This window comes from Centropristis striata, chromosome 9 (genome assembly GCF_030273125.1).
Source record: "Centropristis striata isolate RG_2023a ecotype Rhode Island chromosome 9, C.striata_1.0, whole genome shotgun sequence".
Classification (NCBI taxonomy): Eukaryota; Metazoa; Chordata; class Actinopteri; order Perciformes; family Serranidae; genus Centropristis; species Centropristis striata.
Genome location: NC_081525.1, coordinates 30278489 through 30302187, shown reverse-complemented (window position 1 = coordinate 30302187; position 23699 = coordinate 30278489). Strand labels below are relative to the sequence as shown.

At 37.7% G+C, this 23699-nt stretch overlaps 1 protein-coding gene across 2 annotated transcripts; it reads right to left on the bottom strand.

The window, feature by feature from the left end:
- Positions 1 to 328: 328 nt before the first annotated feature.
- On the bottom strand, positions 329 to 12213 carry LOC131977510 (profilin-2-like). 2 transcript variants are annotated; one of them, XM_059340849.1, is made up of 3 exons: positions 11884 to 12206; positions 6126 to 6318; positions 329 to 2241 (listed from the first exon to the last, which is right to left on the bottom strand). In XM_059340849.1, the coding sequence occupies exons 1-3, from the start codon at positions 12010 to 12012 to the stop codon at positions 2144 to 2146; spliced, it is 420 nt and encodes a 139-aa protein (XP_059196832.1). In that variant the 5' UTR covers positions 12013 to 12206; the 3' UTR covers positions 329 to 2143. The 2 variants fall into 2 exon arrangements, with proteins under 2 accessions (XP_059196832.1, XP_059196835.1); XM_059340852.1 differs by lacking the exon at positions 329 to 2241 and adding an exon at positions 2253 to 2655 and having other exon boundaries at positions 11884 to 12213.
- Positions 12214 to 23699: the final 11486 nt, after the last annotated feature.

Sequence of the window (23699 nt, the reverse complement as noted above, 5' to 3'; positions counted from 1 at the left end):
GGGACATTTGCTGCACATCATTCTCCTTTTCCCATTTGTATTATTTCAAATATAACAAAACATCCTAAAAAAGTTTTAAAATAAAGATTTATCTGGTAATACCACCAGTTGACAAAACAGTCATGTAGATATCCTGGAGCTTTCACATAAATCACATCAGCTAAGTGTAGATGTTTCCCGCAGCGCTTTAAAGGACAGCCATGTCGGCTTTAAAGTCGAGTTTCAAACATCAATCTGCTGATAAAGCTGATATAATGGATGGTTTCAGAACAGCTGTAGTTTAAATGATAGGCAGTGTTTAATGTAATAAAAAAAGAACACCAAACAATTATCTGGTTGGAATAAATTTATTTGATCTGTCTGTAAACAAGGTGATAAATCAATTTATGGCATTTCTTGGTTTTATGCATATGAAATCAGATGCATTAAAGAGACTGTATCCCAGATGTAAGAAAATAAAGTGGTGAGAAAAGGAAATGAACATAAATCAGCAAACAGGACTTGAAACAGGTTGTTTTTTTATGAGTACACATAACCCACAAGGCCTAAACAGTGGAGCTGAAGCTAAAAAAGTGCCAATGAAATGACTCTTTAGTGGACAGTGGGTAAAATCCATCTTACTACAGCAACAGATCTCTATATTATGGCACAGGATACACAGGTTCTGCAGTTAAAGTTTCAACAAGACAACTATCATAAGTGTCTTTGTTCCAACCAATCCCATCTCCCATTGAGTGTCATTTCTACTTTTAAGAGTTTTTTTTATTTATTTTTGGACGTTACAGTTAGCAGTACTGAGCGCGGACAGACCGTGTGATACCCCAGAGCTCAGCTGACTATAGAGTAAAAGGCAATTTATTCCACAGTTTTGTAGTTGTCAACACAGCATGGGTTTGTACAAATGCAGTTGTTTTCTAAACAATAAAGAAAAAAAAAAAAAAAGTGAAAATTTTCTTCAGGTACTCCCACCCTTTACTCCCCTGTAGCTTAATTTTTTTTTTTAACCATGGTAAGAATTACCGTCTGGTTAGTAACTCCATCAGAAAGTTAGTCATCCTTTTCATGATTTAGAGCAATTGTATAAACACCCGAGCTTCGACTACACTTGGTCCTATAAAAAGAAAGAAAAAAATCAAACTGGACAAAATCCAGGTGGTTATATGCTGGGATTTCTACTGTCCAAAAATGGCAGCCTTTCAAAAAAAAAAAAAAAAAAAATTACAGGAGCTGGCAAACAAAAACAGTATTAAGTGCCTGAGCCATTGTTACTGTGGAATGTCCATGGGGTTTTTGTGTAGTCGGGGAGGTTGTGATGACGGGAGGAGAGGCTACCAGCATCTGGACGAAACCAACGCTTGCAAATCCGGCTCATGGTCGTCAACTGAGCACCCCCTACACATGCTTCCCCCTCCCTTTTCTATAAAATGTAGTCAGGACAGAGCAGTGGATCGTAAGGACTGGTTGGTTAGTGTGTAGTGTTTGGTGAAGATGTTAATCTCCTGTGAGGTTTGTAGTGTCACCTGCTTTGAGCAAACAGGATGGGGAAGCAGGGAAAGAGGGGGGGGGGGGGGGGGGGACTGAACATTTGGCAGGAGGGAGTGGGGGGAGTGGGAGTGGTGGGTGTCAGAGGGAAACGCCAGTCTCTCCTCCCGGATATGATGAAGGGGAAATTAAACAGGAAGACATGACGAGCTTGGTTACCGCTCAAGTGCTCCAAAAGGCATCGGCTGCTCAGGGAGGGAGTGTATGATGGGTTTAGGAGGGGTTAAGTAATGGGCACCATGACAGAGAGAAAAGAATGAAACACCTACTTCAAATTGATGCTATAGCTTTCATTGTCCAAGTGTTTGGCCAGATTTATTTATTTTTTTTGCTGGTCTTGGTAGTACAGATTTGTCATGACATCCTTGTAGCAACATGCTCATCTTCTAAGGATCAACTTATAGTGCTTAAAGGGGGTAAGAGTACACAGCACAAGTGTGTTGAAGGGGGAGGGAAGAGGATAACAAAATATGGGATAACAAATGGAGAGGAGAGAAGGCAGAAAAACAAAAACAAAGTAACTACCAACTAGGACTGGAAGTAGTGTGAAATGCAACAGGGTGGTAAGGGTGAGCTGCTAGGTGGCTGGGTACAGGCTGCTTTAGTATCCAGACTTCCTCAGGTAGTCAGCCATCGTATATGATTTCTTGTTGAGCTGCCCTCCGTGGACACCTTCCTTCCCCATGACCAAAACCAATGCTGGAGTACACAAAAGGAAACAAAACAAAATAAATGAACAGACATGGTGATAGCAGGACTGGAAAAGAATATACTTTTTTATTGCCACCTTGCTAAATGTGGGGCTACATTGATGATGACAGGGTCTGAACCCTGCACTTCTTTAGAAATGCTCCTGGGAGTTTGTTTAAACGGTTGGGACTGTTCGGGGAGGAAACATGGGCTTGATAGTCATTTTTTTGGTCTGTTTTTCCAAAGTTTTATGTTTTTTGTTTTCCTTTTCGTTTGTTTTTTACTCTCCCTCAACTACACCACATAACGCTACGTCAAAACTAAACTAAAACCCTGAATCCCTCAAGTATTTTGCCATCGAGTATGCCTTCTTATTCAATCCGCCTCCATGGACCCCTTCTTTGCCCATTACCAAGACCAAGACTGAAAGAAAACAGACAGAGAAGGGACATTTAGAGAAGGTGCGGCGATCACACAAAAGAGAAAAGAGAAGAGCACAGAGCCAAAAGCAGCAGGCAGACGAGACAGCTACAGGAGGAGGACAATGGCACAAAAACCATAGCGGTGCTTTGGTCTGAAGGCTGTGTCGAGCCTAAACATTCATTTCCTTATCAGTGCTGCTGGTGGTGAAACAAGACTTCACACAACAGTTATAAGACAGAGTGAGTACAGCAGAAGAATAAATGTAAAAGATGCATGCAAAGCCATTTGTCAGTCTAGACACCTGTGACAATCAACCAATCAGGCTCAAAGCTGTTGTTTGTTGACTTCACTTTTATCCAACGACTTCGACTAAGAGTAAACGTTTGATAGGACTTATTGTTTTAAATAGAAACAAATTTTCCACATTATGCCCTGGCCTCACAGTAGGAATCTGTGTTGGACTGGAGCCAAACCAAGTCACAATTTCACAAGATCCAAAACCAATGGAGTTTTTATAAAGGTTATGTTTAGATAGGCAACACTGCACCACAGTTCTTTTGAAATGCCTAATCTAACTCGCTGCGTTTGACAGAAAAGCAATCATGCATCAAGTTAGGGCTGGGCTAAAAATGTCATACATTTTTGTATTACGATTTTGAAAATCAATTAGGTATTTAAGGAAAAACTTAAATCTGTTCTGAAGGCACAAATGGTATAACCCCAGATATAAAAAATGTGCATTATTTTTACATACATATTATGCATTTGGTTCGACATATCTTGTATAGCCCAAGCCAATGTTTTCCCATTGGGAAATTTAAGTTTACTTGTTCAAATCAGTATATCTGCCCAATTTGACATACAAGCAGTATGGTTTGGATTGGTATTGGACGTAGTTCTTTGGTGTTAATCTCAATGCCTGTACTTTTCAGCTTACTGCACTCCATCTGAAGAGACTAATCTGTTTCATCTGTAATTAATACACACCATGCCAGCAGCAAAGACTAGGAAAGTGAAGCATCTACTGGATACTAACAGCCATGAATAATGCGGCACACATGCAGATACAGCAGCATGCTTGTGGTACCTCTCCTCAATACATGAAAGAGCCCTGAAGTGCCTGAATAAGTCTTTCACCAGAAACAGAGTGGAAGCATGTGAGCAGGGGAATAGATTCGTACTTCTGAGGGAAGGGAGTGTGTTAACCAGGAAAGAGGAAGATGCATGCAGTTCAGAAAGGGTTTTTTTTTTTTTTTTTTTTTTTTTTAAAAAAAAGGAAATCCTGGTCCAGAGGGGGTGAGCTCACATTGTGAAGAATATCAACTAGTTACAGTCTCACCTGTAGGTTTTAGTAAAGTCTGGGGAAAGTGGGAAGGACAGGGCATCGGGGCCCATACAGGCAACATGAAAACTGGCACAACTCTCAGGCATGCCCCGAAAAAGGGACTTCTGTTGACTTCTTTTCTTATTATACAAACAAATGGCAACCATTTAGAAACTGATCATTGTTAATGCAAAGCTCTATTTCCTCCAAAAATGTCACAATTTACTGGTTTGACAGTTAAGTGTACAACCCAAATTCCAAAAAAAGTTGGGACTCTGAAAAACAGAATCCTGTGACCTACATTTAATCAAATACAGTACAAAGACAAGAGACTTAAAAAAAAAAAAAAAGCATATATATGCATGCTCATTCTGAGTTCGATGCATTGTTTTATTTACATTTTACAAAGCTTCCCAACTTTTTAGGGGGGGGGGGGGGGGGTTTACAGCTAGCTTGCATTAAGCACTCAATTTAGGTTGATCAAATTTCAAATAGAGATCTGTGAGTGAGTTGTGACCTCCATGGAAGTGTTTCAGATATGCAGAGCACAAGTCACATGTCAGCCTTTACTGCTGTTCCGGTTGACGAGCATCCACCTTGTGGAAGTTACAGCCAGCTGAAACATCTTCAACATCAATTACCGTAATTTTCGGACTATAAGCCGCGCCTTTTTCCCCCATTTTCTGATTCTGCGGCTTATATAACGGTGCGGCTAATCTATGGATTTTTACAGCTAACGGCCACTAGGTTACCTCCTAAATCTATGGATTTTACAGGTTACAGTCCACCAACTTTAACTCTATGGGCTCTATGACCGGTCCGCGAGGAGCGGCGGGCTCCAGCAGGAAAAGCTGGAGGCAGGTGTACGTACCAGATCGGCTCGGGGTCCTTCATTTACTTTTAAGCTATTTTTCACTTGTCTGTGTGTATTTGTGTCGAAAGCTACTTCGCCATGCCGTAATCAGCGTCAGACGAAGGACCCCGAGCCAATCTGGCAGGGCACCGGAAAAGAGTGAAACAGGTAGCGCGCAAAAGTGAAAAGTGAAACCGAGAGTGGTACGAGAGACAGAACGAGAGACAGACCGACATTACGAGAGCGAGATAGCTTGTGCAAAGGAAGTTTTCATGCACAAACCCTCATTATGGAAAACAAACGTAGAAATGCATATGATGCAGCTTTTAAGTTAAAGACAGTCAATCTGGCTGTAAAAGAAGCTTCCTCAAGCAGCCATCTCTTTCCCGACAATCCCCTCTGTGCAGGAACCCTTAGATATGGTAATTAAACATTAAAACACCTGCAGTTTATAGTCCAGTGCGGCTTATATATGTACACATCATTCAATTTAGCTGCTGCGGCTTATACTCCGGTGCGCCTTATAGTGCGGAAAATACGGTAGTTTTTCAGTTCACTTGATGTTGAGGGCTGAACCATACCTCATTATGGATTAGACCTTCCATTTACTTTTACTATTCAAACCCTGACAAACTCATGTTGTAATGTAATTCCATTTTTAAAGTTTAATCCTAGATTTTGTTGTAATACATGGTAGTTCAGTGAAAATCCGGACTAGGGGCGATAAATATGTCAGGAGCAAGGAAACATTATCTTTCTAGACAGATAAAATACCAAAAATGGGAAACTGCAAGACTCATGTAAACAAGTTTTGGGGATTTTTTTCTAGTTAACCTGTAAGATGTCTAGCCTTCCTTATAAACGTTATCAAAACATGCTGTATATAATCCAAATTATCTTCAAAGCAGCTATGATTGATGGAACTGTAAGCATGAATGACTCAGGTTAAAGGAATTTCCTTTTACCCAATAAACCTTTTGATATGAACTTTGTCCTGAGTTCTAAAACAAACTGAGTATACTTGCAGGTTAGATTTAGCTGAAATGCAGTTCTTCCCACATCATAAATAAAAAGACATTCAATGGTAGTATCCGGTGATTCACTGGCATTTAAACACCTGTGTATGCCATATATTGAGGAAAGGTGCATTCAGTTTGTATCCCACATGCATGGACAACACAACAAGTTTATAATGTAGCTAAACTAGTGGCACTATATCGAAGCAGGTAACGCTGTCATTTTAGTACTACTAAAATGATTGTGACTATCGACAATTCTGAACATGGCGCTCACCTTTGCCAGCTTTGCCTACGGAGACATTGTATGTTGGCTCTCCTCCTTGACTCTTTGTCCGGATGTCCATTGTCCAGTCACCGTCGATTTGGAGGCTGTCTCTGATTACAGAGCACTTTTTATTGCCTAAGGTTAACCCACTGGTGAAGAATCCCTCGCGGTCCTTTCCTACTAACACGTCAATTTCTTCAGGCTAGAAGGGAACACAAAAAACAACAAGTCAGGAACATCTCCTAAATAAATAAAAAAATGTTGATTCAGGCAAAGACTCAACACTTTCTCCTTTTGTGGGTGTTAATTGCTCTCGTTGTACATAGTTTCATTTATTGCACCACAGTGTGGGTGCTGTGAAGCCTTTTGAGACTGATTAAGCTCTAAACAAATAAACAGTTTAATTCCATTACCTCTTCTTAGCTCCTAATGTTTCTTTGTCTTCCATAGGCAGCGTTTTAAAAGTGCTCTTTAAAAAGGTGCTGGATACATCATGATATGAATATATCGACCGATAAAATTTGCATTATAAAAGCTTATAACCTGAAGTTTATGTACACTACCACCTGTTGTATTGGAGTGTCTAGATTATTGGTGGGCAACCAGTGACGTAATGCACTATTAATTTCCAAATATCAGAAAAAATTTTGTTTTGCAGGTGTTGAGGCAAGCAGTTCATCTGACCACATGAACAGAATCATAACTGTAACCATACTGATTCCTGATACTGGTGTTCCCTCAAAAGCAACTTAACAAGTTTGTTGACCTCCTTATTAGCTTGCATCTTAAGCACCTGAAACTGTATACAAGTTCCATCTCCATTTCACCTTAAACTAGTACGAATCAAAGAATGCTTTAAATCCGACTATCCAAATTAAGCATACTTTCCCACCTGTAAAGAGTCGCACAAAGATGTCACTGAATGCGTGAAAACCTTTGCCAAGTAGTCGACAGAAGTACTGCTGCAGCAGTTCATGGGTCACTTTCAACATTAATACACCATGCAGCAATGAATTGTGTTATTCACTGACCCCCTCTCTCTGCTGCCATCAGTGAGCAACCCCTAGAGTTGCCGCTTGACCTGTACAAACTACAGCCAGACCCCTTCTTTCAAGCAAAATGATGTGTTTCTTTGCACTCTCAATGGTCAGCATGTTTTGGGAGCACTTGATCATGTGTGAGCAGCTGTTCCACAAGCATATCAAGTCAAAGAGACTCGGGCTGGTAGGTGAAACTTGTGGCATTTTAAATTGCTCACTTTCTTTGTAAGTGCAGCCACAATAGTACTAAAAGTATTCACTGTTGTATGCAGCATGCATACAATCAGGACACGCCACTTCATACCACTGCAGAGGATTGTGGGGCAGTAGAACTGGAAAATCATGCTGGCCTGCATACTGCAAAACCCAAACAGATGTAGTAGGAATTCCTGATATTTGTGGCTTATTGCTTCTGGATGCACTATGTATTATAGTATGTCAATCTATATGAGCTGGGCATGCATACACTGACATTCAGTCTAATGTATGCCAACTGAAAATGCCACAAGTATCTCATGAAGACATAACTTCATACTGATCCACCTGTGGATGTCAACAAAAATATCCAAGTTTTGTTTCTGTGTTAAATTAATTATATCAAAAAAGCATTACTAAATGCAATTGAATATGGAAAAAGAAATGTTTAGGTTCATACAATTATTGATTGATGAAACCATCACTAAGGACTGTTGATGTTTGTGGTATTAAGCAGTGATCAAAAAATCAATAGAAACATTACTAAATTCAATACAATTAAATATGAAATCGATATGAAATGGTTGCTTTTAAGGGGATGTTTTTTGTTGGTTTAAAACACTTTGATCAAAAGCAGGACTAAATCTCTTAAGTATCTAAACTAAAAGAGAGTGAAACATGGACAAACAGTTGTATTTGCAGGTAAACTGAGTCAGTTCCCTTAGTTAATCTTACAATAGACACCACAGCAGTACACTCCCACACAGTGGAAAACAACTCACCTGCAGCCCTGCAGTGGGCCATTACAAGTCTATACACAGTCTAAGGTTTCATAAACAATGCAGTTTTTTGTTTTTTTTTTTTTTAAAAAGGACATGCATGTTGATGTACATGTTCAAATACTAGCTTCCCCTTCATCTGAAAAGACATACAAAATACTGACTTGAAATCATGATTTTCAGAGGTTTTCCTTTTATTTGTATATCCTAGCAGAATAAAAATGGACTTAAGTGATGCTTCAGACAGCCTCTAGTGAGGCAGGCCTTCTTCCACCTTTCACTCTTTGTACTGGATGCATGAATTTCTAGTAATCCAGTGCTCAAAGCGTGTCTACTGCTGCACCTGTTTATGACACTCTACATCAGCAAAATGTGAAATGTTTAAAATGAATGGCATGTGCATTTACACAAGAACGTCACAGGGAATCTGATCTAATTAGATCGCAAATTTATAATTAAATCCTGAATTAAAAATGAAAACAAATCTACACAAGACTTTGAAGTCAGTGTTTTCCAAGGAAATTGGTTGACAAAATTTTAGTTACATAGGATATAAGTGTAAAATGCAGCAAGGGACTGCTTCTGCAACTGGCCAATTTAGTAAGTACAGGCATGATGAGTTTCAATTAAAACACAGTGCAGCACTGTTCCTGATTAAGGGCTTAGGGTCTTTCAATACTGGTTAATTACTGAGGAGCCTTCATTTGATAAACCAGCCTTTTATTGACCAGAATAAACTTTACAAATATATGCATCCATGACTTTACAAATTTGATGTTTATTGATTTTTTTAAACGACTGAACAGTCAAAACCGTCTAATCAGACAAAAAAGTAATGACTAAAAATATGAGCAATCATTTGTTGCAAATGTAAAAGAAATTCCCAGTTGTTTTTTAGTTAGATCAGTTCAGTTGAAAAAAGTGCATGGTGTGTTTAAGACACAGCTGACTGTTATACTATAGTAGACAAGACCTTAAATCTCAGAGGCCCACTGCAGCTGACAAAAACACAATGCTGAGGAATCTATTATACAAAGATCTGACTACTATTAATATTTCGCCTTTTGTGGCCACAACTGCTTACTTTTGCAAATATGTATTTCATCGCACTGTGGTTTTTAACCCATAAGAACCCATGGTGACACCCTTGTAACAAACACTTTAAATCTTCTAGATTCTAAGACTAAACCCATTAATAGGGTGTCCTGTATTGCATTTAACTTGTATTTCCTGTCACAATTTTGATACATGTTATGGAGATGCAAACAAAAAGGCAAATGGCTATTTGTTTTTATTTATTAATGCGTTACTTAAAAACAAATCTGAAAAACAATTAGTTGAACAGCACTATTAATGTCACAATTCTGATATGTTATGGAGATGCAAAGAAAGTCAAATTTGTGTTTCTGTAAGCAAAAAACGTCTCGTTTATTTTAAAATATTATATATTATGAACACAAATAGAATAAACTGGGTTTATTTTATCTATTAGGAGGTAGTATTTTTTTTTTTTTTTTACAAACATAAATGTGTTCCATGTGGTCAACATGGTCTGTGGTATATCCCCCATAATTTTCCTTTAAGGAAATTTGGATCTGGGTTCTTATGGGTTAAAAACACGTTTAATAAACCGGGTTAATTCAGCTATGAACCAATCTGCAGAACAAAAGGCGTCGCCCCTTAACTCCAGAAGTGCACAGTCATGGCACACACGAAACCCTTCAGGGAAAAAAAGGAAACTCAGGGTTTCTACAGGCTCGGGTAACGTTAGCATGGCAGCTAAGCTACATGTCCAGGCCCGGTCAGCTAATTACATTCACCGCCTTCCCCCCCCCCCCCCCCCCTATTCAGAGTCCAGAGCTGTGATTTGCAAACCTGCACCGCAGTTTCACATATTCTGGTTTCAGCATTCCTACAGCCGATTCTGTTAAGAGAAATGTAATCAGCGGGTCTGGCAAAAAACAGGCTGACTAACACTAGCACTAGCAAGCTGATAAGCAGGTGATTAGCTCTGGCTTCATATGAGATTTTACACGCGGTTAGGAAACACGATAATGTCAATTTAATCATTACAAGTCTTGAAAAAAAAAAAAAAAAGATAAGGTTACAGTGGCCCAGTGGCCGAGCGGACACTCCCCAGCAGCAGCGACTCACTCCTTCATAGTTCACAGTCTGTAGCATGGATTATTATCTCACAGCTAACATGCTCGTTAAAATGAGAAAACGTTTGCTAGATTAACATTGCGAGTCAATATCTATTTACCGACACATTTAAATGATCGACTAACAATTTATTTAAGAGACAAAATGGAGGCTCAAGGAACCACCGGAGATGATTGTTTAGCCAAGTTAGATTAAACATAAATGCTGCAGTCTGTTAACCCATAAGGACCCAGACCCAAATATCCTTAAAGGAACATGATGGGGGATATACCACAGACCAAGTGTACCACATAGAACACATTTATGATGCTTTGTTTTTTTTAATTCTACCCCTAAATGTCAAAGATCTGTGACGTTACATTGGGCGTTTATGTCATTTGTGTTCATAATATTTATTTTAAAATAAATAAACTAGACACATTTTCTCCTTATAGAAACACACATTTGACTTTTTCTTTGCATCTCCACAGCATTTATCAAAATTGTGACAATAGTGCTGTTTAACAACAAATTATTTTTCAGATTTGTTTTTAAGTAACGAATTAATACATAAAAACAAATAACCATTTTCCTTTTTGTTTGCATCTCCATAACATCTCAAAATTGTGACAGGAAATATGGTCATAACAAGTTAAATGCAATACAGGAGACCGTGTTAATGGGTTTAATCTTACATTGTACGAGATTTAAAGTGTTTGTTACAAGGTGTCACCATGGGTTCTTATGGGTTAAGTGTACGCGCGATAACTTAAAAACGACATAAAATCACAGTTTATTAATATGGAGCGCTGCTACACATGTTAACCGGACTAAACGTCTCCATGAGCGTCCATGGGCAGAATGAATAAGAAACTGGGAGTGTGTCCGCCATCTTGGAGAATAAGGGGCGGTAGCGGCGGTGAGATTCACAGAAGCCGAGTAGGGGGAAAACGAGAAGACCAACCATAGATATCTATGAGACCAGCGGCATGCAGCCCCGCTAACTTTACGCCATTAGCGTTAGCTCCTAATGATTCTCCAATAGGATGACCGGCCTGATTTGAGCTAACCGCTGGCTAATCAATGGTACCGTTACACTGCTGGTAGGCGGCGTTGTAGAGGTAGACACTACCATGCAACATAGGATTAAAAAAAAAAGAAAAATCAGGATACTTTATTCTTATTGCTCTGAATTGGAGAAAACAATCTTTATCGGTTGTGCTTTGTTCGTCTTGGTATCTTGTCTGACCGGTATCACAAGCTGCTAGCCTGCTAGCCTTTTAGCTCGAGTTGGCGGTCGCGTTATTCCCTGGCTCCGGTTATTCCGGCTGCTCTGATCGTGGTACCTGCTTCTAGAAACATAATAATGGCAAACGTTGGCACCAGAGCGGACATTTAAGCTACCATAGATGTGATAAAAAGACAAAGAGTGGTGGTGGGCTGATACGTGCCAGTGCATGTTGATGTGACCACCGGATGAGACCATGTGTATCACCACTGCTCCCTTATCCCATTCAACAAGGCCTGCCTCTGCAGACAAACGACCCGGCATGCAAAATGTACATTTTCCTCCCGTGTAACCCAAGATCCTGACACACAAAGCATACTGACCGTTACGTTGGCAAAGGTACCGCCGACAAACGATGCCCAGACGTATTTGGCGTCCGTGTAGCCAACAATGGCCGCGTCCTGGCAGCTGCCATCAGCCATCAGGTTGTCCACGTAGCTTTGCCAGGACATGTTTGTGAAATTATTTTTAAGATGAAAAAAGACGAAGGGTAAAGTTAGGTCACAAACGTCTCCTGAGCGACGAAGAAGCAATGAGGAATCTGTATTTATCGGTGGTTTAACGGGCCTCCAGCTAGCAGAACCCCCCGGCTCCGTCACGTCCCGGCTTTCTTTGGGTCTAGGCTGCGAAGATCGGACAGGCGTAGGGTGTAGTCCTCACTCAAATCACTCCGCCCAGGTCGTTGTTCGCCCTGCTGCTTCATTGCATAATATACTGGGCGGCGGATGAATATATCGGTGCAAGAAGCAAGACAGCCTATTTTTTTCACCGCTACATCAAGATTTGTTTCAGTTACCGGTTGTTGTGTTTTTAGAGGCTCAACCAGTTAAAATGATCACTTTCACATATTATAATCCGTAAAGCAGAATTTTGTAGAGGTTTCAAGCCACGGACGTAATTTGGGGGGGGACACAGGGGACATGTCCCCTGCACTTTTTGTCCCCTGCAGTTTTTACCGTCCAAAAGAGAGAATGTCTAAACGAAGGAAAGTGGACATAAAAGACTTCTTCAGAAGTCAAAGTGTAAATTACTCAAATTACAGCCATCCTGCAACACCTTCACTTGCTCCCAATAAAGCAGCATCCACTTCAAGATCCTCCTCATCAATTACACAGCTCTTACAAAGCTCTCAGTAATCTTGTAAAGTGTCTTTGAGTTTTAAAATGCTGATAAATAAAATGTATTATTATTGTAACTGTAGAACCTCAACAATGCAGAGATTCTAAAATGCTTCTATTTAATGCCAAAGAGATACACTTTTGATTATTTTTATTACATTTCTTTCATGTGTGTTGAAAGGCAGCAACTGTTAAAAAAACACCAACAATGAAAGATTTAGGGGAAAATAGCCTACAATAAAACCTCTGATTACAAATGTGATTTCAAACATCCATACTCATGATAATTGGGAAACTAAGTTTTTTCCAAATTGTCACATTGTTCATGTCATGCATCAATATATTTTTGTCAGGTGATGGATAGAAGTTCACTAACAAGGTGAAACACAGAATTGGGTGATAACGTTTTGCTACATGCTTTACAAAAGGTCAAACCAAATAAGGGAACAGTAAACTTAAAAGTAACAATTGATAGATAGATACATACAACTAGATACAACTAAAAGAACTACTAGAAAACACAGTGAACTGAAAGAGTTTGAGTTTCACAGTTCACATTTATTTTTACCTTATGGTTATCACTGGAGCCACGTTAGCTACCACCTCTTTTATTTAATATTTTATTAAATGATTGTTGAATGATTGGTTATATCTTCATGTCTCAAGGCAGTTTTATTCAGTTGTTGATTTAAGATTTATGTGCTAGTCCCCCACTTTAATGGAGATATGGACACATCAGATTTACCCATATCTAGATAATTTATTTTGTTTATTCTTTTTTATTGTTCAGAAGTAATTTTCGGTCATTTATCATGCACCGAATGGCAGGAAAACACCCTCATAAGGCCATTAGGTGATCACAAGGTGAACATTTTTCTTTTAAAAACCTAAAATATCTCTGGATGATGAGGATATCTGATTGTAACTAGTTTACACCTTGTGCACGATACAGGCTAAACCAGTATGTTATACTCCTTAAGGTACAACCCTAGTGTCTCCGAAGGCCTCCAGAGCATTGTGTTGGAGAGAGACGCTGTATTTCCATATATGTATGTATGTTTACATTTTAAGCATAGCTTACTCTCCAAAATGTCTTCCAGTGATTAAACATCAGGGATGTGTGTGGTTTATCCACAGTTATTCCTGTACGTTTTCCAGCATTTCTCTCTGTCAGACACCTTTATAAGGGAAAATCCTTGTGTGTACCCCTTTTTTTGTGAACAATATGTGTTGCTGTTCACACTGTAACCTTGTTAAAAATTCTGCGCTTTATTGCCATTGCAGTGGTTCATTTTCATTTGTTTTTTGGTGAGCTCACATTAAAAAAAAAAAACACTAAAGAAAATAGGATATCAGATACAGGAACTACACTGAGACGTGAAACAAGTTGTAAAAACATAAAACCATAAACCTTTATAACAAAGAATAATACAGATAAGTAATTAAACAAAACAAGCATTTCCATGGGGACGCTAGCACCACAAACAAACCACACATGCATATAATATCAGTGTTTTTGGAAGAATAGTAATGAGGTGTTAAAGGTGCAAACAGCTCAGTAAGTGAAGCAGAACCGACTGTCCAGTTACACTACATGATCATCACAACTATCAGGGATGAGAGCAGGTTAAACTGGTCAATGTGCAGCGACTTGCTCAAGGACACCTCGGTAAATGGACTGAATACTGAACGGGCCTATTGGGCACAGGCCCAGGGGATGATGGTGTCAGGGCCCCCTGGTATTCACATACAAAATGTCACTCAAAGAGACCAATACAGATGGCGAAAAGATGCAAAATGACTCCAAAGAGACGCAAAAACGACAGCAAAGACACAAATAACCACTTCAAAGAGACACAAAAACACTATAAAGAGATGCATAAAGACTGCAAAGAAACACAAAACCACAACAAAGAGACACCACTTCAAGGAGATGCTAAACCACCTCAAAAAGGTGCAAAAGGACTACAAAGAAACACAAAATAACTACAAAAGTGGCAAACTAATTACAAAGTGAAACCAAACAACTACAAAGAGACACAAAACTACAACAAGAGGCAGAACAACTCTAAAGTCTGTGCCTTTTTTACCATGTAGGTGAGGTGTTATTTATTTTTTTATTTAACATTTATTTAACCAGGAGGTATCCCATTGAGATTAAGAACCTCTTTTTCAAGGGAGCCCTGGCCAAGAGGCAGCAAACACAAAATACAGTTAGATATTTAAATAAGACACAGACCTTAAACGCGTCATGAGAAACAAGTGCATTTTGTGGAATTGGCCCCAATAACTCTCAGTTTGGATTTAAAAGTGCTCAAAGAAATTAAGCCAGTTAGTTTCCAGTCTTTCTGTAGCACATTCCATGCATAAGGTGTTATCTGTACTCAGGGCTGCCCTGCCTTGGTTAGACACATACCATTTGAAGAATATGTCTGTTGTGGCATCAAACCTGTGACTTTTCTATTATAGGACAGCATGAAAATACCAGGCTACACTCTGCTGTATGTATCTGTGTTTGTTTCTCTCCATGGAAACTATTAATAAGGTAACCACATGACTTTTTATGATCTTTCTCTCCTCTCAACAGTGAGAGAGGACTGTAAAATTAGCAGAGACAAAGACTGACTGTAAACTGCAGTCTTTCAGCTGAAATGGAAAAGTTACGAGTTTATCTCATATTTTTATTTCTTATAAACTAATATCTGTAAGATTTAACCATTTTCCCTATTCCGAGAACTATTTTCAACACCATGCACCCTGTTTCATGTTGTAATAGCACCTGGAGGCTGCTTCTATTGAGCAGAATGCACTTTGTTTAAATCAACCACAGTTAAGGCGTGAATGGAGATCATTAATCAGTGACTTTCACTTCAGATACAACTTACTCTCTATGGCATGACACACATGAATTACATCAAATCAGTGTAAAATATATAACTCAGAAACTAGACAGCAATAGCAAGAGAGATGACCTAACGACACAGACCCACGTTCATGTTGTACAGACACTGCAGGGCATATGTTTCTACATCATGTGACAGTTTTATCTTTATCTAGAAACTTCCAGCGAATTCTTTCTCTCCTCTCCCTCCCGGTGGAAGAATGAGTGCAGAAAAAGTTATTAATTGACCAGGCAGAAGGAAGTGAGCGGGGCTTGTCAATCAGCCAGCCACACCCATATCCTATTCTCCCATTGGATGCTGCCAGTTTCCATGGCCACCTCTGTTTTGCACTTCTGCTCTGTCAAAATAGTACCACTCACAGCCGTACCGCTCGCTCAGGCTGCGCATGAGTCATGGAGATACAGAAAGGAGCTAACTTGTTTGCTTTAGAAAAGGCTTGGCTTCGGACAAGGCCATTAGGAGCATGTATTGTCATCATAAAAGCTGGATAACACAGAGATAAACACAGCAAGTAGCAATTCTCCAGCATTCCTGAGGGAGTTTGAGAATATGATTCAAATGTTCAGTGTGAAAGAGTTCGGTAACAGTGCACAGTCTGACTCCTGTGACACCTGTTGGCTTCCTGTTGGCTCAGCAGGCAGATGCACACACCATGTGCCTGCAACTCATTTACAACTTAACACATTGTTGTTTTACACCTCGTCCTTGCCCCTGCATACAAATATTTCTAATGAAGTCGAAAAATTTAACTACAAGGAAGTAAAAGTGAAGGGAAGGCTTTTGAAAGACTGCTGACAGCCAGTATGTTGTGCCTTTATGACCTGTGACCACATAAAACAAGGAAATGCATACTTCCCAGTAACATGCAGAGTGGAGAACAGTTCAACAAACAACCAGTTTTCACTTCTCAGGCTGTTTCATTTGTCACTATTGCATGTTCAAGACCACTAAGATGAATTGAAAATTGTAAGTTACATAACATAAAATGTATTTCCTGTGTATATATTCACTGGATAAGGGTGTCAGTACTCTCTCTCTGTCTCTCACTCTCACGCTCTCTCTCTCTCTCTCTCTCTCTCTCTCTCTCTCTCCCTCTCTTTTTTTTTTTATAGGGCTAGGATATCCAATGAAAATGTGTTTTAAAAAAAGGCTAAACAATTTTCCAAAACCATCTAGTGTGTTAGTTTAAGGGACAATTAGAGTTCTTTGTCAGTTAATAACATAGTAGCTGTTGTTTTTGTTAAACTTCTTGTGCTTTTCCTTTATTTGTTTTTTTATCATAATATTACAGCTTTTCTTCTCAAAATATAATAATAAACTTTATTTGTATAGCACCTTTCATAAATGAAATTACACGCACCAAGTGCTTCACATTAATATATTAAAAACATTCATTCATTCATTATCTTTAACCGCTTATCCGCACTCAGCAACTCACCATGTAACCCCATATTAAAACATATTAAAAGCATTCATTTATCGAATGGAAGTTAAAAATACAGATAATAAAAAGTGCAGAAGAACAACTTGACAAGTACTTGACAGTTGTGTGTGTTGACTTTATATTCTATGAGATATGTTATGAATATGCAGCAAATTTTGACCATGAACAGAAATCTTGCTGAAATACATATATAATACATATTTAATACATTTAATTCCAGAAGATTATAAATTAAAAAAGACACAAAAGAGGAGGGAAGAGTAAATCACGCCTGGAAACACTGACCAATCAGAACGTTTCCTGAGACGGGTGCATCTCAGACAAAAGGGGGAAAGTGATGCAGCAGCCATGGGCAGAATCAAGAAAATAAAGTGGTTTTTTTTTACATTAAAGTATGTAAACAAGTTTGAGTAGAAACCCAACATACAAGAATGAACTCTCCAGTTGCACAGATGTTTTTCAACACGGCTAACTCAGGTAGACCCAAAATGAATCAATCCGTTTACACCAGGGGTCTCAAACTCAAATTACCTGGGGGGAGCTGGAGGCAGTATTAGTATCAGTATAGAAAAAAACTAAATTAATTAAAAAAAGACACAAAATTACCCCCAAAAATACACAAAATTACTAAAAAAGACAAAATTATTAGAAAAAGACACAAAATTACCAAAAAAAGACACAAAATGACTAAAAAAAGACACAAAATTACAGAAAAAAACACAAAATTACAGAAAAAAGACACAAAATTACATTACATAACATTTCCACTTCTTCCGGTAACAAGAACACGGCAGATAATAAACGGTCCGGTAGCAGCTGCCTTTCTTTTTGTTAACGTCGTCATAGAAACAAGTGAAACAAAGCTCCAGCTTGGGGAATAAAGGGACCTTCCACACACAACACGGTAAAGTGCCATTCATATAAAACTCACATTAAACTTTCACATCAAGGTGAGGGCCACAAAATATTGTCACGAGGGCCACAATTGGCCTGTGGGCCATGAGTTTAAGACCCCTGTTTTACACTGAAATGAGTCCAAGGGAAAAACAACTTCTCTCTATTACAAACAACAACAAGAAAGAGGTCAGAGGTCACAGCTGCCTCATATGATTTGAAGGGATCAAACTGCAGTCCTAATAATAATAAAAATGAAAATGACCCTACAGGAGGATCTGCTCTGTCTCGTGTGGTGTGAACACAATTCAGGACTTTTTTTCACCTCAATTGGACAAAATCATTTATTCATGACCCTAGTTCACTCTTTGTCTTGCGTAGCAGAAGAAGAAGTCGCCCTATTTTTAACTCACACAGATGAACACTCTCAAAGGTCGTAATACTTTGGTATATTTTTAATAAGACGTACTGCTGAATAAGTCATTTTCACTCCATGACACACGATTGCCTGATCTTGGGATTCAAGCTCAAATCACACCATTATGACATATATTTTTCATTTTCATACATTTTTAAACCATGTGAGAACTATCGATAGCTGAACAAAATGAGCGACACTGCTGTAAATTGGCGCTAATGGTAATATTGAGGAATCCAACATACTAGACAGTGTGATTCTGGGTTGTTCTAAAACAAATCTCAACACAACAGCATTTTAAAACTAACCAAGCTTTCCATTGTCATTCTTTTCTGGAGCTTCTCGGCAGTGCAGGACATTAAATATTGAGCAGCAGCAGGTAGGGAAGATGGAGCGCTGGTGCAGCTTTGTTCCTAGAAAATGTCTCCTCTCTGCTCACCAGGTCCCAGGTCTGTCACACACAAAGAAAATCAATAATAGCAAAAGATGGCAGGAGGGAGAGACGATGCACATGATCTCACTATATGAGAAATACATAGGAAAGCTTTGACAGATGAGTTGTCAGACATGATGGGTGTCCTTTTAACTCTATGGAGTCTGGGGCTATTTTGTCCACTTTTGAATCCTTTTCATCCTGCCTGTATACACCACTTAAACACCTTTTGTTGTGCCTTTTTCAGTTATTTTGTGTCATTTTTTAGTCATTTTTGGTCATTTTGTCTTCTCATTTTGTGTCTTTTTTGTTGTTGTTATTTTTGGTTATTTTGTGTCTTTTTTGATTATTGTGTGTCTTTTTTTGGTCATTTTGTGTCTTTTTTAGTCCTTTACTCCAACATAGAATGAGATTTTGAATCTTTTTTTTACTATCAAAACACTATCATGCTCAATAAAGAATTTTAAATGTTGCCAATGTGAACAAAGGTTGCAAATATAACATATAAGAGGGTTACATCCAGTTCTATCATTTTATCCTAAATGTATTTTAGCTTGTCTCCAGTTTTACTTGGTATATCATCATCAAACTGAAACTGGCCTCATGGAGTTTACAGCCAGAACTTTAGAGGTAAATTTACAGTAGGGCTCCACGCTGCTTTGTTTTCTAGTCTGGATGTCATGAAGAAGTCTGAATGCTATGGCGATTTCGGAGACTCCAGAGGGTTAAAAATGTGTAAGAAGGACATTCAGTCAACAAGATCAGAGCAGAGCTGGAAAAATACCATGTGATAACATATCTGTTGTTAACAGCAACTTGGGGATAAAAATGTGATGATCAGCTTGACTGGCTCCAGTAACCTTTGCCCTCTGACATTGGAGATCAAAGGTGGTCCATCTGCACGGCCTGTGCAGTCTGCATGCATTGGACACACAATGAGGCAGTCTTTTCAGAGGCCTGCACCCCCCATCTGTGGAATGGATCAACACCCCCATTGATCACGACTGCAACGCGTGGATGTCACACACACATGCAAATTAACTCTGAAAAGCCCACATTTTCTCATATGAGCGGACAAATCTCGGTAACGCACACGACCCTTAATCAGCATGCAGAAAAACATACAAGGTGAGCTTACATAAGCCCCGGGGCACGCTGAGGGCAGTGGGTTAGTATGGATTTAAATAGCAATGATGCCGTCAGAAGGCCTCACCCGGAATGGAGAGAAGAAGAAAAATTTAAACTAAAAATTAAACACACTTAAAGGGATAGTTCAGATTTTTTGAAGAGTGGTTGCATGAAGTTTGGAGAAGCAGGCAGGAGTTCCAGTACAGAGTAGGGTTGTCACGATACTAAAATTTTCACCTCGATACCGATACTCAGGAAAATATTCGATACTCGATACCATTTTCGATACCACAAGGATAAAAACAAAGACCCCAAAATTTAACAGAAATATTTTTAGATAGGAAAAATGCAACATGTAAAAATTAACAGAACAGAATATTTTCTCTTAGGTTATTAAGTTTACTGATATACTGCATGTTTTATGTGGTAATTATGTTTGATGTTTGTTTGTGTCTAGTTTTAGTTTTAATGTTATCAAATGTGTTAAAGTTCTTTTTTATTATTGTTGTTTTATTTATTTATTTAGGTTGATTTTGTGATTTTGTTGTTGTTGTTCTTTTTCTTTCTTTCTTTCTTTTTTTTTTTTTTACTGTGTTTGTCCATTGGTGACTTATGTTGTGTTTTGTTTAAATTAATAATAAAAAAATAAAAAAATAACAGAACCACAGGTTAAATACTTATAATAAAAAACAGTTGTGCAAAAAGAAACTGCAACTATGATAACAAGCTTCAGATACTCGATACTTTTGAAAATGAGTATTGTATCCGGATACAACGTTTTAGTATCGATACTTTTGACAACCCTAGTACAGAGTGAAGCAGTTTACCGCTGCTGGCAGGGGGAGCAGTAAAGTGTATCTTTATCACTTTAATCCTCTGGGGTCTGAGCCTATTTTGGCCATTTTTTTTTATACTTTTGATTTTGCCCTTCATGTACCACACAAAAATGTTTACTATACCCATATTTGGTATCCATTTATTCTTCACCTATATGATCTGACAATTATGTTTTCGATTTAACCTACTTCATCAACATATTGAGCCCAAAAATACACAAAAATCATGAAATCCGAGTTGAAAAATTATACTATTTACTACAATAAAAACCACAAATATGCTCAATGAACTATTTTAGAACTTGAAATTGTAAACATAGGATGCAAATATGAACATATAAAAGGTAAAATTTAAATATAATAAAACTATATACAAAAAAGTCCCACAAAAACATATATATTTAAAGGCATTTTTTCCCTTGTTAGCTGCAACTCTTCAAAACAAACTATGTGCAAAATGACATATTATCACTATTATCTTATCCTATTATCATATCTTTGGTTTTACATGACCTAGGAATGTCAATGTTGTTTTGTTAAACTTCACGTGATCTGATCAGGACGACACAATCATAGACCCCAGAGGGTTAAGTATATGTTATATTTGGAATACATCAATCTTTTTACTTGCTTACTGTTTTTGTCAATGGAGTCTGGTGACAAGAGCATCGATAATGGCTTTGATTCCCACCAACATTAACTTAAACAAGATTGTCTGATGGTAAGGTAAAGCAGTGAAAATATTCCAAGTTAATGTGGCTAAAATTCTTCAAACTATCGGCGTGCTATTGATAAATTCCTCATGCAACCCAACACAGAACTATCCCTTTAAGAGACCAACTATCTCCTCTTCTGTCTCATTTCTCTAGGTTTCATAATTAAATATTGACCTGCACCCTTAATGAATCTAAATCATATATATGTGACCAGAAATGTGTAGTAAAAGCTCTTCCAGCTGCCCTGGTATGAAACCCTGTCTGCCTCGCTGTTTCCTGTTTCTCCTTTTGGTTTGTAAACCTCCTTTTTCACTCGCTCTCTCCATAAAATGCTTGAGGAATGTGGATCATCCAACACCCACATTTTGTTTTTCTTAAAGAAGGTCAGTTACAGTAAAAAAAAAAAAAAAAAAAAGAAGAAAAAAAAGTTTTTTTGTTTTTATCTGTTTTTATGTCTTAAATTGTCAATATACCGCATGTAAAGTAGAACCATGATTTGGCTTTTAATAAATATATTTAACAGGAATAAACTTTTTCAGTCCACGAGGAAGGACAGAGTTGTTGTTCTGCAGAGCAACAAACTACTGTACATGCAGTCCTACTGACTAGCGTGGTAGCGTGGTATGATAATGTACAGACTTCATATAAAGCCCCACTGTTCTGCACAGATGAATAGTCATGATTCATGCTGAAGGATGAACTCTGGATGGACATTTGCATGGTCTGATCAGTTTCACTGCTTTACTCAAAGTCTCTCTCAGCTTTCTTACTTTATGGTGTTTTTTAAACAGGATGTTGTTCATTTTAGTCTTTTCTGACTGAAACATGGTAATGTTATTAATTTTCTCTGCTTGTTTAGCATGCGGCTAAATAACAACCTAAATTACATCAATTCAAACTTGATTTTTTTTTTTTTTAATCTTACCCCACTAGTGGTGGAATGTAACTAAGTAAATTCACTTTAAGCACTGTCCTTTAATACAATATTGAGGTATGTGTACTTTACTTGGGTATTTCCATTTCAGGTAACTTTATACTTCTACACCATTACATTTTGAGGCAAATATTGTAGGTTTTACTTCACTACATTTAGCTGACAGCTTTAGTTACTTTTCAGGTCGAGATTTAACATGAAAAACAGGATCAACTTAAAGTGATTAGACTTTTTTTTTTTTTTAAATCAAACCTCACAACAGTATAATTAGTAGTTTAAATGCCCTATCTTTACCTAATTAAAATGCTGCATAAATAATGATAATAATACACTAATATGTAATATATAATAAAACACAATAATATATAATATATTAAGAATATATATAACAATGCTGATCTGAATACTTTCCATCACTAAATCCATAACTCGTGCTCAGGTGGGTTTCAAGAGGTTAAATGAACCAACAGGTACAATTGTGTGTTATAAAAATGTAAAAACTCCCAACTTTTGTGTTTGCATGTAGGACTTTAATGTTATAAACAACATCACCATATTCCACATCAGACAAGAAGACAGCCTCAAGTATCCACTTCCTTATATAATGCTGTTTGGGTGCACATCAAAACCTGAGATTTATGTTATAGCATGTGTCGATGCATTTTAATGCATATTTTAGTTTGTAGAAACATGAGACTGACAGTCAGTCATTCATCGAGTTTACACAGGTCACAGATCGCAGATCTTACACACACATTAACATGTTAAGTTTGTATAATTTAAAATTATGGACGCAACATGTCATCACAGATGTTTTCACCAAGGCTGATGACACTTTAACACTTTTATTTATTTCTTTGTTTTGTTTTTCAACAAAAAACCCAGAAAAATTAAGCATGTGCATACTTCAAAATATCCAGCATTGTAATACGTAATATAACATGATATATGCACAGATGAAAAATGAATAAACAACCCACATGAAAATGATTAAATAAAAATAATAATACATAAATAATAAATTTGATAATATTAAATGAGCTCCAATTGCATAACTAGTCATGTAATAATTACAACAACAACAACAACAACAACAACAACAACAACAACAACAACAACAACAACAACAACATAATAATAATAATAATAATAATAATAATAATAATTATTATTATTTAAAAACCTATAAACACACACAAGTGGTACATTGCCATTTATAATAACAAAAATTTTAAATTATATCTTTTTAAGAATATGTTGTTTATTGTGAATATGAGTTTTTGAAAAGTATTCTTTAAATTAGCCAATATTGTAA